The sequence below is a fragment of the Oncorhynchus nerka genome, linkage group LG20 (genome assembly GCF_034236695.1).
Source record: "Oncorhynchus nerka isolate Pitt River linkage group LG20, Oner_Uvic_2.0, whole genome shotgun sequence".
In the NCBI taxonomy this organism is placed as follows: Eukaryota; Metazoa; Chordata; class Actinopteri; order Salmoniformes; family Salmonidae; genus Oncorhynchus; species Oncorhynchus nerka.
In genome coordinates, this window is record NC_088415.1 from 27,726,901 (window position 1) to 27,742,079 (window position 15,179).

The following is a 15,179-nucleotide window of genomic DNA, read 5'->3' on the forward strand; positions in this document are numbered from 1 at the left end:
TCCGCCTGAGCGCCTGCAATAGGCTGGGCAAGTTTAAACCACGCCCAGCCTCTACTGTGATAGGCCAACAGACGTGTTGGAACTGTCTATCACAGTATAAAGAATACCGTTTTACATACGTCTAGTCAGTTCTCTGTTCTGCCCTGCGTGGTATTACAGTGAGCCCGTATATACGAAAGTTGCATTTGCCATTTATTACTTAGCTAATAAAAAATATATAGTATAAAATCGGTGACTCGTTATATTTATCCTGATACCAGATTTGAATTTACGCAACCCTAACAGTGATGTTTCATAAATATAATAAAACCCATAATAATTGTAATTACTGAATAATTTCAGAATGAAGTTGTATTAAATGGAATTTAATCAAACACTGTAAATCATATCTGAGGAGGCTTCTGAGGGGGGAACAGCTTACAATAATGGCCCGAACAGCGCAAATGGAATGGCATCAAACACATAGAAACCAAGTGTGTGATGTATTTGATACCATTCAACTGATTCCGCTCCAGCCGTTAACACGAGCCTGTTCTCCCCAATTAAGGTGCCACCAACCTCCTGTGGTGTACTTATGAGCTTTGCCTCCAGTGCCTTCATCTTTTTGCTCCCAGGTCAGGGCGAGGGGACGGACGTAAAGTCTATACTGTTACACATGCAGTTATCTCTCTTCCCCACAGAGGGAGACAGAGACCATTGCCCATCACTTCTGATGTCACCGAGCTACAGTATTTGCCACATGGCCATGAATGTGTAAGCTGTGCTGAGAGAGTCCCACCCATGCGCCTCTCTGCCACAATCTTGTGATGTTCAAGATGGCAGAGGCAGAGCAGATACAGAACACAGACTATCCCTGGGGATATATGTCTTCACAGCTATAACCCTAACCTACAAGGGCTAACTCACAGTGCTCAAGGACTCTGAGGTAATTCTTCACACATAAATAATGTGTGAGCCAACAGCCAACATTGTCAATTGTACGTTCATCTGTTTATTTGTTTTATAGGACACCAGTATCTAGGGAAACACACACAATATACAAACCATATATTTAAACGCTATCTCACCACCATTTAAGATGAAGCCTCAGTTGGACGTGAGGAGACCTAAAGGCCCTGAGCCATGTGGTGTCCTGTGTGGGAACAGCTTACAGACCGCAAACGTGACAGAGAGCAGGTTCAACCACATCTGAACCATGGTGATTGAGATCCGCCCAAACATAACCATGACCATCCCAACAACACAATGCACTGAAAATGTTTTAATGTGTGGTTTCCTTTGTTCAGTTCAGACCTAATGGGATATCTTGTTTGTAAGACCCACTTTGCTATTTCATTATTTATGTACTCATGTTATACACTGAGTGTACAAAACATTAGGAACGTTCTATGACAGACTGACCAGGTGAAAGTTATGATCCCTTACTCATGTCACCCGATAAATACATTTCAATCAGTGTAGATGAAGGGGAGGAGGCAGGTTAAAGAAGGATTTTGAAGTCTTGAGACATGGATTGTTTATGTGTGCTGTTCAGAGGGTGAATTGGCAAGACTAAATATTTAAGTGCCTTTGAACGGAGTATGGTGGTAGGTGCCAGGCGCACCGGTATGAGTGTTACACCCTGATCAGTTTCACCTGTCCTCGTTATTGTCTCCACCCCCTCAAGATGTTGCTTGTTTTCCCCAGTGTATTTATCCCTGTGTTTCCTGTCTCTCTGTGCCAGTTTGTCTTGTATGTTTCCATGTCAAACAGTGTTTTTCCCATTCTCCTGCTTTTTGCATTCTCCTTTTTCTAGTCCTCCCGGTTTTGACCCTTGCCTGTTTCTGGACCTTGGCCTGCCTGACCAGTCTGCCTGCCTTGAACACGTGCCTGTCTGCCACTCTGTACCTCCTGGACTCTGATCTGGTTTTGACGTTTTTGCCTGTCCACGACCATTCTCTTGCCTACCCCTTTGGATTAATAAACATTGTAAGACTCCAACCATCTGCCTCCTGTGTCTGCATCTGGGTCTTGCCTTGTGGCATGATATTGAGTGTCAAGAACTGAAACGCAGCTGGGTTTTTAGCCCTCAACATTTTCCCGTGTGTATCAAGAATGGTCCACCACCTAAAGAACATCCAGCCAACTTGACACAACCGTGGGAAGCACTGTGGAACACTTTCAACACATTGTAGAGTCCATGCCCCAACAAATAAAGGGCTGTTCTGAGAGCAATATTAGGAAGGTGTTCTTAATGTTTTGTATGTTTGTGGATTTACAGCAGAATAATGTCAAATGCATTATTTTGCATTGAACAATATTGGAATGTGAGTAGTCGATGATGGATAATGTGTATGTGGACTAATAAAATTGGATGATATAAATCCTTCAGATCTATCATGTGTCCGCACGCTATGTGCGTGTACAGTGCATTCGGAAGTAATCAGACCCCTTCACTTTTTCCACATTTTGTTACATTACAGCCTTATTACTGTGTAGTTGTGAAGACATCAAACTATGAAATAACACACATGGAATCATGTAGTAACCAAAAAAGTGCTAAACAACTCAAAATAAATGTTATATTTGAGATTCTTCAAAGTAGCCACCCTTTGCCTTGATGACAGCTTTGCACACTCTTGGCATTCTCTCAACCAAATTCACAAGGTAGTCACCTGGAATGCATTTCAATTAACAGGTGTGCCTTGTTAAAAGTTAATTTATTTTCTTCTTAATGTGTTTGAGCCAACCAGTTGTGTTCTGACAAGGTAGGGGTGGTATACAGAAGATAGCCCTATTTGGTAAAAGACACATTCATATTATGGCAAGAACAGCTGAAATGAGTAAAGAGAAACAGTCTATTATTACTTTAACACATAGAGGTCAGTCAATGCGGAAAATTTCAAGAACTTTGAAAGTTTCTTCAAGTGCAGTTGCAAAAAACATCAAGCACTAAAACAAAACTGGCTCTCATGAGGACCCCCACAGGAAAGGAAGACCCAGTTACCTACCTCTGCTGCAGAGGATAAGTTCATTAGAGTTACCAGCCTCAGAAATTGCAGCCCAAATAAATGCTTCACAGAGCTCAAGTAACAGACACATCTCAACATCAACTGTTCAGAGGAGACTGCATGAATCAGGCCTTCATGGTCAAATTGCTGCAAAGAAACCTCTACTAAAGGACACCAATAAGAAGAAGAGACTTGCTTGGGCCAAGAAACATGAGAAATTGACATGAGACAGGTGGAAATCTGTCCTTTAGTCTGAGTCCAAATTTTAGATTTTTGTTTCCAACCATGGTGTCTTTGTGAGATGCAGAGTAGGTGAACGGATGATTTCCACATGTGTGGTTCCCACTGTGAAGCATGGAGGAGGAGATGTGATGGTGTGGTGCTGCTTTGCTGGTAAAACTGTCAGTGATTTATTTAGAATTCAAGGCACACTTAACCAGCATGACTACCACATCATTCTGCAGCTATACGCCCTCACATCAGGTTTGCGCTTAGCAGGACTATCAGTTGTTTTTCAACAGGACAATGACCCAACACACCTCCAGGCTGTGTAAGGGTTATTTGACAAAAGAAGGAGATTGATGGAGTGCAGCATCAGATGACCGGGCCTGTACAATCACCCAAACTCAACCCAATTGAGATGGTTTGGGATGAGTCGGACCGCAGAGTGAAGGAAAAGCAGCCAACAAGTTATCAGCATATGTGGGAACTCTTTCAAGACTGTTGGGAAAGCATTCCAGGTGAAACTGGTTGAGAGAATGCCAAGTGTGTGCAAAGCTGTTATCAAGGCAAAGAGTGGGGTAGCCTAGTGGTTAGAGCATTGGACTAGTAACCGAAAGGTTGCAAGTTCAAATCCCCGAGCTGACAAGGTACAAAATCTGTCGTTCTGCCCTTGAACAGGCAGTTAACCCACTGTTCCTAGGCTGTCATTGAAAATAAGAATTTGTTCTTAACTGACTTGCCTAGTAAAATATATATATTTTGATTTGTTGAACACTTTTTTGGTTACTACATGATTCCTGTTGTGTAATTTCATAGTTTTATTCTACAATGTAGGAAATAGTAAAAATAAAGAAAAATCTTTGCATGAGTAAGTGTGTCCAAACTTTTGACTGGTACTGTAAGTAATTCAGATCCTTTACTCAGTACTTTGTTGAAGCACCTTTGGCAGCGATTTCAGCCTTGAGTCTTCTTGGGGATGACGCTACAAGTTTGACACACTTGTATTTGGGGGGATTTTCCCATGCTTCTCTGCAGATCCTCTCAAGCTCTGTCAGGTTGGATGGGGAGCATTGCTGCACAGCTATTTTCAGGTCTCTCCAGAGATGTTTGATCCGGTTCAAGTCCAGGCTCTGGCTGGCCCACTCAAGGACATTCAGAGACTTGTCCTGAAGCCACTCTTGCGTTGTCTTGGCTGTGTGCTTGGGGTCGTTGTCCTTTTGGAAGGTGAACCTTTGCCCCAGTTTGAGGTCCTGAGCGTTCTGGAGCAGGTTTTCATCAAGGATCTCTCTGTATCATGCTCCGATCATCTTTCCCTCGATCCTGACTAGTCTCCCAGTCCCTGCCTCTGAAAAACATCTCTAGAGCATGATGCTGCCGCTACCATGCTTCACCATAGGGATGGCGCCAGGTTACCTCCAGACGTGACACTTCTCATTCAGGCCAAAAAGTTAAATCTTGGTTTCATCAGACCAGAGAATCATGTTTCTCATGGTTTGAGAGTCCTTTAGGTGCCTTTTGGCAAACTCCAAGTGGGCTTCCATCTGGCCATTCTACCATAAAGGCCTGATTAGTGGAGTGCTGCAGAGATGGTTGTCCTTCTGGAAGGTTCTCCCATCTCCACAGAGGAACTCTGGATCTCTGTCAGAATGACCATCGGGTTCTTGGTCACCTCCTTCTAGGAAGAGTCTTGGTGGTTCCAAACTTCTTCCATTTAAGAATGATGGAGGCCACTGTGTTCTTGGGGACCTTCAATGCTGCAGACATTTTTTGTACCCTTCCCCAGATCTGTGCCTTGACACAATCCTGTCTCGGAGCTCTAAGGACAATTCCTTCACCATGATAGCTTGGTTTTTGCTCTGACATGCATTGTCAACTGTCGGACCTCATATAGACAGGTGTGTGCGTTTCCATATCATGTCCAATCAATTGAATCTACTACAGGTGGACTCCAATCAAGTTGTAGAAACATCTCAAGGATGATCAATGGAAACAGGATGTACCTAAGCTCAATTTCGAGTCTCATAGCAACGGGTCTTATGTATTTATGTAAATAAGGTATTTCTGTTTTTTATTTGTAATAAATTAGAAAATAAATCTAAAAACCTGTTTTTGCTTTGTCATTATGGGGTATTGTGTGTAGATTTTTGATCTGTAAACAGTTGTTTATCCATTTTTGAGTAAGGCTGTATCATAACAAAATGTGGAAAAAGTCAAGGGGTTTGAATACTTTCCGAATGCAATGCATGTGTGCGTGTATGTCTCCTTTTGTTGATTGACAGGCTTCCTATAGCACAAAAAGGAAACGTATGAAAACATACTGGCAGAATTTAATATTTACATTGGGTGTCTCCTTAACTTGGGAGAGATCAATTGAAAACATTTGATTTAATTTTAAAGTCAATTTGGAAAATCACATGAAATAAATATTGGCACAGAGATATAAATATACGCTAGACAATGAAATACATGAGCGCATAATGAATCAGGGAAGGATCTGAACAAGGTCTTTGAGGAAAGCATCAACATTACATGTTTCATTATAAAATACTTTCCATCATACTTTAAGGTAGTGAATAAAGTACACACACACACGCACACGCACACGCACACGCACACGCACACACACACACACACACACACGCGCGCGCGCGCCGCGAGGACATTGCTCAGTAAAGAAGTCTGACAACATTAAAAATGTCTCTGTCTCTCTCTGCTTTTATGCAGCTGCTCCAGAACCTAAAACTAAAGTTTATTTTCCTACAGCATTAGAAGTGCTTTAGCTTTGCTGCATTTCATTTTGGCAGTCTTGCAAGTTTGACTCAGATTTCCCCCTTTTAATTCCACTGATGCACTAATGTCAAACACACCCAGCATCAATGATGCCAGTTATGTGGAGTCAAGCTTGAGTTGAAAGCCTGATGAACACCACAGAGCATTTACTAAATAAAACTGACCTTATACAACTACTGAAACAAACCTTTTTATTCAAAACATAAATAAATACGACACATAGTTAAATAAGATTTCTTTTTACATTAAACATCAAAGACAAATCACAAATGTTGTGCCTCAGAGACACATAAGTCTCTCTCACGTGCTCGAGTCCTTTTGACTCCCTCTCTGTCTTTCGTTGGGACAGATTCCAGCTAGCTTCACCTCCTCTGTACATTAGACCCAGTCAGTTCCTCAGACAAGTTCACATAGTGGGTCTTATGAGACACCACATTCTTCCAGGTCCTCTTCATGCCTTAATATATTCCTCACCAGTCTCTTGGACATGCTGTGCATCCTTCATACAACACGCTACGCAACCACATTCACATTTCTGAGTCCAGCCCACACTGAACCTCCTATGTCCCCAATCTACATGAATATGTGTTTTTGTAAGTGTGTGTGTGTGTCTTTGAGAAAGTGAGACAGTGTTTGAGGGTGTAAGTCAGAAGAAAGCATGTTCTAGGCAGTAGAGCATCTAAGCACTTCGTGGAGACCTCTGCTGGGGTTTGCTCCTGCTCTTCCTCCCACCTCCTCCTCCACCTCCACCTCGGCCTCCATGTTTGTGCCTCTCGCCCCTGGGGCCGTCCCCTGTCTTGCGGTTGGTGTCCTTGGTCTGATCCTGGTCGCGGTTGCGGTTCCGGCGTTGTCGGAAGCCCAGCCTCTGACAGTGCTTCTCCAGGCTGTTGGGATGGATGAGGGCCATGACGTCCTGGTACCAAGGCTGGAAGGCATCTGGGCTTGGGTTGGGGTTGTTAGGGGACCAGGAGAGGGCACGGGAGGGGCTCCACACACTCAGACGGATGGTGACGGCAGTCCAACGGAAGCCATGCTCCTCCAGTTGACAGTGGTACACGCCAGAGTGGCCCGTCTCGGCCTGACGGATCAGAACACCTCTCTCAATCACCACCAGCTGCTCTCCTGACTGCAACTGCAACACAGAGAGAAGTGTGAGTGTGTAGGCCAGCTTGTGTGTGTGTGTGTGTGTGTGTGTGTGTGTGTGTGTGTGTGTGTGTGTGTGTGTGTGTGTGTGTGTATGAGTGTGTGTATGAGTGTGTGTGTGTGTGTGTGTGTGTGTGTGTGTGTGTGTGTGTGAGTGTGTGTGTAACTGCCTGTGTGTCAGCATGTACCTGATGCAGCTCAGGGCTGTTCTCTCCTGCTTGTATGTACCAGGTGACGGCTGCATGTCTGGATTTGGGCATGCACTCCAGATAGGTGCTGTTACCCTCGGCAACCATCATCATCTTCTGCTCTGCTTTCACCTGCAGACCAGCTGAACAGAGACAGAGAAAATTGTCACAAGGTCTGCTCTATATAGAAACCCAAGCTAGTATGCATTACCAGTCAAAAGTTTGAACACCTACTCATTCAAGGGATTTTCTTTATTTGTACTATTTTCTACATTGTGGAATAATAGTGAAGACATCAAAACTATGAAATAACACACATGGAATCATGTAGTAACCGAAAAAGTGTTAAACAAATCAAAGTAAATTTTATATTTGAGATTCATAAAAGTAGCCACCCTTTGCTTTGATGACTGCTTTGCACACTCTTGGCATTCTCTCAACCAGCTTCATGAGGTAGTCACCTGGAATGCATTTAAATTAACAGGTGTGCCTTGTTAAAAGTTCATTTGTGGAATTTCTTTCCTTCTTAATGCGTTACAGCCTATCAGTAAAGTTGTAACAAGGTAGGGGTGGTATACAGAAGATAACCCTATTTGGTAAAAGACCAAGTCCATACTATGGCAAGAACAGCTCAAATAAGAAAAGAGAAACGATAGTCCATCATTCCTTTAAGACATGAATGTCAGTCAATGCGGAAAATTTCAAGAACTTTGAAAGTTTCTTCAAGTGCAGTTGCAAAAACCATCAAGTGCTATGATGAAACTGGCTTTCATGAGGACCTCCACAGGAAAAGAAGACCCAGAGTTACTTCTTAATAAGAAGAAGAGACTTGCTTGAGCCAAGAAACATGAGCAATGGACATGAGACCGGTGGAAATCTGTCCTTTAGTCTGATGACTCCAAATTTGAGATTTTTGGTTCCAACCGCCATGTCTTTGTGAGATGCAGAGTAGAGTGTAAGTGAATGGATGATCCCCGCATGTGTGGTTCCCACCGTGAAGCATGGAGTTGTGATAGTGTGGGGGTGCTTTGCTGGTGACACTGTCAGTGATTTGTTTAGAATTCAAGGCACACTTAACCAGTATGGCTACCACAGCATTCTGCAATGATACACCATCCCATCTAGTTTGCACTTAGTGGGACTATCATTCATTTTTCAAAAGGACAATGACCCAAAACACACTTTACAGGCTGTGTAAGGGCTATTTGACCACGAAGGAGAGTGATGGAGTGCTGCATCAGATGTCCTGGCCTTCACAATCACCCAACCTCAAACCAATTGAGATGATTCGGGATGAGTTTGACCGCTGTGCTCAGCATATATAGGAACTCCTTCAAGACGGTTGATAAAGCATTCCTCTTGAAGCTGGTTGAGAGAATGCCTGTCATAAAGGCAAATATATTTGGATTTATTTAACACTTTTTTGGTTACTACATGATTCCATGTGTGTTATTTCATAGTTTTGATGACTTCCCTATTATTATACACTGTAGGAAATAGTGCAAATAAAGGAAAAACCCTTGAATGAGTAGGTGTGTCCAAACTTTTTGACTGGTACTGTATGTCTGTGGGGTTGCGGCTTCTGACAGTCTCTGCTCACCTCCCTGTCTGACACACTGTGTCAGAGGGTCCTCCTCATCACCAACCTGGCGAGCGTTCCTCCTTCGGTGAGAGGAAACCAAAAAATACATAATGTTATTTGGATAAGAGCGTCTGCTAAATGACTTAAATGTAAATGTTAGATAAGAGTATGCACTAAATGTGAGCATTTATGAGTAGGGCAGGCCTATAGCTACATAGACATGTATTGGATGAGTGGGTACTGGGTATATGAGAGTGAGCTGGCATGTCATAGACTTAAACTTACAACTTTATTTTCCTCTCTATTTTAACAGCATGTTTATTCATGTTTAGTTTATACTGTAGTTCTATACTGTAACTGTGTGAAGTGCTAGCTAGATATACAGTAAGTGTTGGGTCTGGGTTGCGTGTGAGCTAAGCGTGTCCACCTGCGTGCAATGGGCTTGAAGGGGCTGCAGGCGTGTCCGTCCCAGGTGCAGTAGGGATCTCTGGCCAGACAGCATTCAGTGCAGGCCTGGCCGTACAGCTCACACTGGAACAGAGCCAACTGGGCCACACCCTCCGCAGAACCCACAAACAGCCACTGCTGTAGTCACACACACACACACACACACACACACACACACACACACACACACACACACACAAAAAAAAAAAAAAGAAAACAGAAGAAAAACACATCATTATAAAATGGCTGAGAGAGCAAATGCCACAACCGTCAGTTATTTCAGGAATTATGCTTTCGATGATTCACATTTTCCAAATTCACACACGACTGAGACTGACTGCTACAGAGCATGTTTACGTGTGTTTATGTAGATTCACCATCTCAATGTGCACCAGCCCACTAGGCAAAAACTGGTTGTTTCCATGTCATTTCAATTAAATTACTTTGAACTAACATGGAATAGACGTTGGATTGACGTCTGTAGCCAGTGGGATTCCTCAACGCTCTGTGGTTACCACAGCAACCAGTGATTAAGCACTTCTTGGAGATATAAGATGGGGAGCTTTGTGTGTGTTTGGGGGAGGGTATATGTGCATCATTCTTACCTTTTTCTTGGACAGTGTCATGGTAGTCACAGGTGACTTGTGCTGTGGTGGGAGAGGGGAAAAGGTGTTAGGGTAAACCAGACAACAGAAGAAACTACAGATATGTCAAAAAATGATCTAAAACTACAGATTTGTCAAAGTAAGGATACAACAAACTTGTACCTGGAAGACCTGCAGCTGCTCCAGGGTGACCTCCTGGGTGACACCGTGTTCTTTAGGGAGGGGGATAGACTTCAGCACCTGGCCTGAGTCTGCAACACAGAGGACACTCCTGCTTGTACTGTACTCAAACACACACTCACGTGCACGCACACATACACAAAACCTATCCCCACACCTGTGCCAATGAACAGGACGTCATACTGTCCGTCCACTGCCTCTACTCGGTCCACGAGCAGTCGGCTGAATTTGTAGTGCACTCCCACCCTGACCAACAGAGGGCGCCCTCCCTGCGGCAGCACTGCTTCCTGCAGCAGAGGGTGGGTACGGCTGAAGAAGATGACGTCATCAGGGTACTCCCGGGTGGAGCTGTAGCTACCGTATGTACTGCTGGGACACTGAAGGAAGAGGGAGAGAGATAGGGAGAGCTGCATTGGCATCAAGCATTCAATGAAATGGAAAGAGTTGGGCAAAACATGGTTAAAGTTGGGATCAAGTTAAGGTTGAGAAGAGTTGTAAAAAGTTGTGCCTTTGGACTAGAATATTTGTTGAGCTTGAGTTGGGTCAAAGATAGTGCTTGTATTCCTTAATTTTGACTGGTAGAGAGCCTCGTTCCCAGCTACATTCAGTATACAGTGGCAAGAAAAAGTATGTGAACCCTTTGGAAATACCTGGATTTCTGAATAAATTGGTCATAAAATTTGATCTGATCTTCATCTAGGTTAAAACAAATAGACAAACACAGTCTGCTTAAACTAACACAAAAACAATAACATGCTTTCATGTCTTTATTGAACACACCGTGTAAACATTTATAGTGCAGGGTGGAAAAAGTGAAACCTTGGATTCAATAACTGGTTGACCCTCCTTTAGCAGCAATAACCTCAACCAAACATTTTCTGTAGTTGCAGATCAGACCTGCACAATGTTCAGGAGGAATTTTGGACCATTTCTCTTTACAAAACTGTTTCAGTTCAGTGATATTCTTGGAATGTCTGGTGTGAACTGCTCTCTTGAGGTCATGCCACAGCATCTCAATCGGTTTGAGGTCAGGACTGGGCCACTCCAGAAGGCATATTTTCTTCTGTTGAAGCCAATCTGTTGTTGATTTACTTATGTGTTTTGGATCATTGTCCTGTTGCATCACCCAATTTCTGTTGAGCTTCAATTGGTGCACAGAGAGCCTAATATTCTCCTGAAAAATGTCTTGATAAACTTGAGAATTAATTTATCCGTCGATGATAGCAAGCTGTCAAGGCAATGAGGCAGCAAAGCAGCCCCAAACCATGATGCTCCCTCCACCATACTTTACAGTTGTTGATGTTGGTGTTCTGTGCCTTTTTTCCTCCACACATGGTGTTGTTTGTTCCTTCCAACAACTCAACTGTAGTTTCATCTGTCCACAGAATATTTTGCCAGTAACGCTGTGGAACATCCAAACTTCAGACTTGCAGCAATGGATTATTTTTGGACAGCAGTGGCTTCTTTCGTGGTGTCCTCCCATAAACAACATTCTTGTTTACTGTTTTAGGAATTGTAGACTCGTCAACAGAGATGTTAGCGTGTTCCAGAGATTTCTGTAGATCTTTTTAGCTGACACTCTAGCATTCTTCCTAACCTCATTGTGCATTCTGCATTGTGCTCTTGCAGTCATCTTTTTAGGATGGCCACTCTTAGGGAAAGTAGCAACAGTGCTGAACTTTCTCAATTTATAGACAATTTTGCTTATTGGGGACTGATGAACATCAAGGTTTTTAGAGATACTTTTGTAACCCTTTCAAGCTTTATGCAAGGCAACAGTTCTTAATCTTGGGTCTTCTGAGATCTCTTTTGTTTGAGGCATGGTTCACATTAGGCAATGCTTCTTGTGAATAGCAAACTCACATTTTGTGAGTGTTTTTTATATGGCAAGGCAGATCTAACCAACATCTCATCTCGTCTCATTGATTGGACTCCAGGTTAGCTGACTCCGGACTCCGATTAGCTTTCGGAGAAGTCATTAGCCTAGGGGTTCACATACTTTTTCCAACCTACACTGAATGTTTAAATTATATATTCAATATAGACAAGAAAAATACAATAATTTGTGTGTATAAGCACAGTATGTTTGTCTATTGTTGTGACTAAGATGAAGATCAGATCAAAATTGATGACCAATTTATGCAGAAATCCAGGTAAATCCAAAGGGTTCACGTACAGTTGAAGTCGAAAGTTTACATACAGTTAGGTTAGAGTCATTAAAACTTGTTTTTCAACCACTCCACACATTTCTTGTTAACAAACTATAGTTTTGGCAAGTCGGTTAGGACATCTACTTTGTGCATGACACAAGTAGTTTTTCCAACAATTGTTTACATACAGATTATTTCACTTATAATTCATTGTATCACAATTCCAGTGGGTCAGAAGTTTACATACACTAAGTTGTTTGTGCCTTTAGACAGCTTGTAAAATTCCAGAAAATGATGTCATGGCTTTAGAAGCTTCTGATAGGCTAATTGACATCATTTGAGTCAATTGGCGGTGTACCTGTAGATATATTTCAAGGCCTACCTTCAAACTCAGTGCCTCTTTGCTTGACATCATGGGAAAATCAAAAGAAATCAGCCAAGACCTCAGAAAACAAACTGTAGACCTCCACAAGTCTGGTTCATCCTTGGGAGCATTTTCCAAACGCCTGAAGGTACCACGTTCATCTGTACAAACAATAGTACGCAAGTACTATGGGACCATGTAGCTGTCATACCGCTCAGGAAGGATACACGTTCTGTCTCCTAGAGAGGAATGTACTTTGGTGCAAAAAGTGCAAATCAATCCCAGAACAACAGCAAAGGGCCTTGTGAAGATGCTGGAGGAAACCAGTACAAAAGTATCTATATCCACAGTAAAACGAGTCCTATATCGACATAACCTGAAAGGCTGCTCAGCAAGGAAGAAGCCACGGCTCCAAAACCGCCATGAAAAGCCAGACTACGGTTTGCAACTGCACATGGGGACAAAGATTGTGCTTTTTAGAGAAATGTCCTCTGGGCTGATGAAACAAAAATAGAAATGTTTGGCCATAACGACCATTGTTATGTTTGGAGGAATAAGGGGGAGGCTTGCAAGCTGAAGAACACCATCCCAACCATGAAGCACGGGGGTGGCAGCATCATGTTATGGGGGTGATTTGCTGCAGGAGGGACTAGTGCACTTCACAAAATAGATGGGGATCATGAGGAAAGAAAATTATGTGGATATATAGAAGCAACATCTCAAGACATCAGTCAGGAAGTTAAAGCTTGGTCGCAAATGGGTCTTCCAAATGGACAATGACCCCAAGCATACTTCCAAAGTTGTGGCAAAATGGCTTAAGGACAACAAAGTTAAAGTATTGGAGTGGCAATCACAAAGCCCTGACCTCAATCCTACAGACAATTTGTGGGCAGAACTGAAAAAGTGTGTACGAGCTAGGAGGCCTACAAACCTGACTCAGTTACACCAGCCCTGTCAGGAGGAATGGGCCAAAATTCACCCAACTTATTGTGGGAAGCTTGTGGCAGGCTACCCGCAAGGTTTGACCCATGTTAAACAATTTAAAGGCAATGCTACCAAATACTAATTGAGTGTATGCAAACTTCTGACCTACTGGGAATGTGATGAAAGAAATAAAAGCTGAAATAAATCATTCTCTCTACTATTATTCTGACATTTCACATTCTTAAAATAAAAAATAACTGACCTAAAACAGGAAATTTTTACTTGGATTATTGAGTTTAACAACTGAGTTTAAATGTATTTGGCTAAGGTGTATATAAACTTCTGACTTCAACTGTACTTTTTCTTGCCACTTTAACTTGACGAATCAGAATATGGTGAGTAATGATGGACAGGGAATGACAGCTCATTAGTAGAGAACTTACTGTGCCAGGTCTTGGATAGGGGACCTTTCCTGTGAACTCAGCCCACTTGTACTGCGGTCCCTCCTTGTGGTAGAAGTTTCCCTTGAAGGCCCTTACCACGTCCTGCATGCGGTACACACACACCGCCGAACCATTCAGAACGTCACTGTGGGGAAGAGAGGGGATAGTGTGTCAGTCATTATTACCTTTCAATCAACTGTCAACTGTTTTAGAAAGAAAATCAATTTTTTTGTCCGTTAAAATAACATCAAATTGATCATAAATACAGTGTAGACATTGTTAATGTTGTAAATGACTACTGTAGCTGGAAAAGGCAGATTTTTTATGGAATATCTACATAGGCGTACAGAGGCCCATTATCAGCAACCATCACTCCTGTGTTCCAATGGCACTTTGTGTTAGCTAATCCAAGTTTATAATTTTAAAATAAAAATTGCCAGGAAACTGAAGATCTTGTACAACGCTGTGTACTACTCCCTTCACAGAACAGCGCAAACTGGCCCTAACCAGAATAGAAAGAGGAGTGGGAGGCCCCGGTGCACAACTGAGCAAGAGGACAAGTACATTAGAGTGTCTAGTATGAGAAACAGACGCCTCACAAGTCCGCAACTGGCAGCTTCATTAAATAGTACCCGCAGGCCACCAGGATGCTGGCCTTGTCCTCTTGCTCAGTTGTGCACCGGGGCCTCCCACTCCTCTTTCTATTCTAGTTATAGCCAGTTTGCAGTGTTCTGTGAAGGGAGTAGTACACAGCGTTGTACAAGATCTTCAGTTTCTTGGCAATTTCTCGCATGGAATAGCCTTCATTTCTCAGAACAAGAATAGACTCACGAGTTTCAGAAGAAAGTTCTTTGTTTCTAGTCATTTTGAGCCTGTAATCGAATCCACAAACGCTGATGCTCCAGATACTAGACTAGTCTAAAGAAGGTCAGTTTTATTGCTTCTTTAATCAACAACACTTTTCAGCTGTGCTGACATAATTGCAAAATTATTTTCTAATGAGCAATTAGCCTTTTCAAATGATAAACTTGGATTAGCTAACACAATGTGCCATTGGAACACAGGAGGGATGGTTGCTGATAATGGGCCTCTGCACACCTATGTAGATATTCCATTTTAAAAATCTGCCGTTTCCAGCTACGATAGTCATT

At 42.7% G+C, this 15,179-nt stretch overlaps 1 protein-coding gene across 1 annotated transcript in view; it reads right to left on the bottom strand.

Annotated features, from left to right (window-relative positions):
- Window positions 1–5,519: 5,519 nt before the first annotated feature.
- Window positions 5,520–15,179, bottom strand: part of LOC115102187 (semaphorin-3ab-like) — a 37,713-nt gene continuing 28,053 nt past the window's right edge. The window contains exons 10-17 of the mRNA XM_029621828.2: window positions 14,029–14,173; window positions 10,305–10,524; window positions 10,130–10,218; window positions 9,968–10,009; window positions 9,343–9,500; window positions 8,934–8,995; window positions 7,334–7,476; window positions 5,520–7,134 (exon numbers count right to left, since the gene is read on the bottom strand). Coding sequence (XP_029477688.2) covers window positions 6,682–7,134; window positions 7,334–7,476; window positions 8,934–8,995; window positions 9,343–9,500; window positions 9,968–10,009; window positions 10,130–10,218; window positions 10,305–10,524; window positions 14,029–14,173 — 1,312 coding nt within the window. The 3' untranslated portion in view covers window positions 5,520–6,681. The remainder of the gene's footprint in view (window positions 7,135–7,333; window positions 7,477–8,933; window positions 8,996–9,342; window positions 9,501–9,967; window positions 10,010–10,129; window positions 10,219–10,304; window positions 10,525–14,028; window positions 14,174–15,179) is intronic.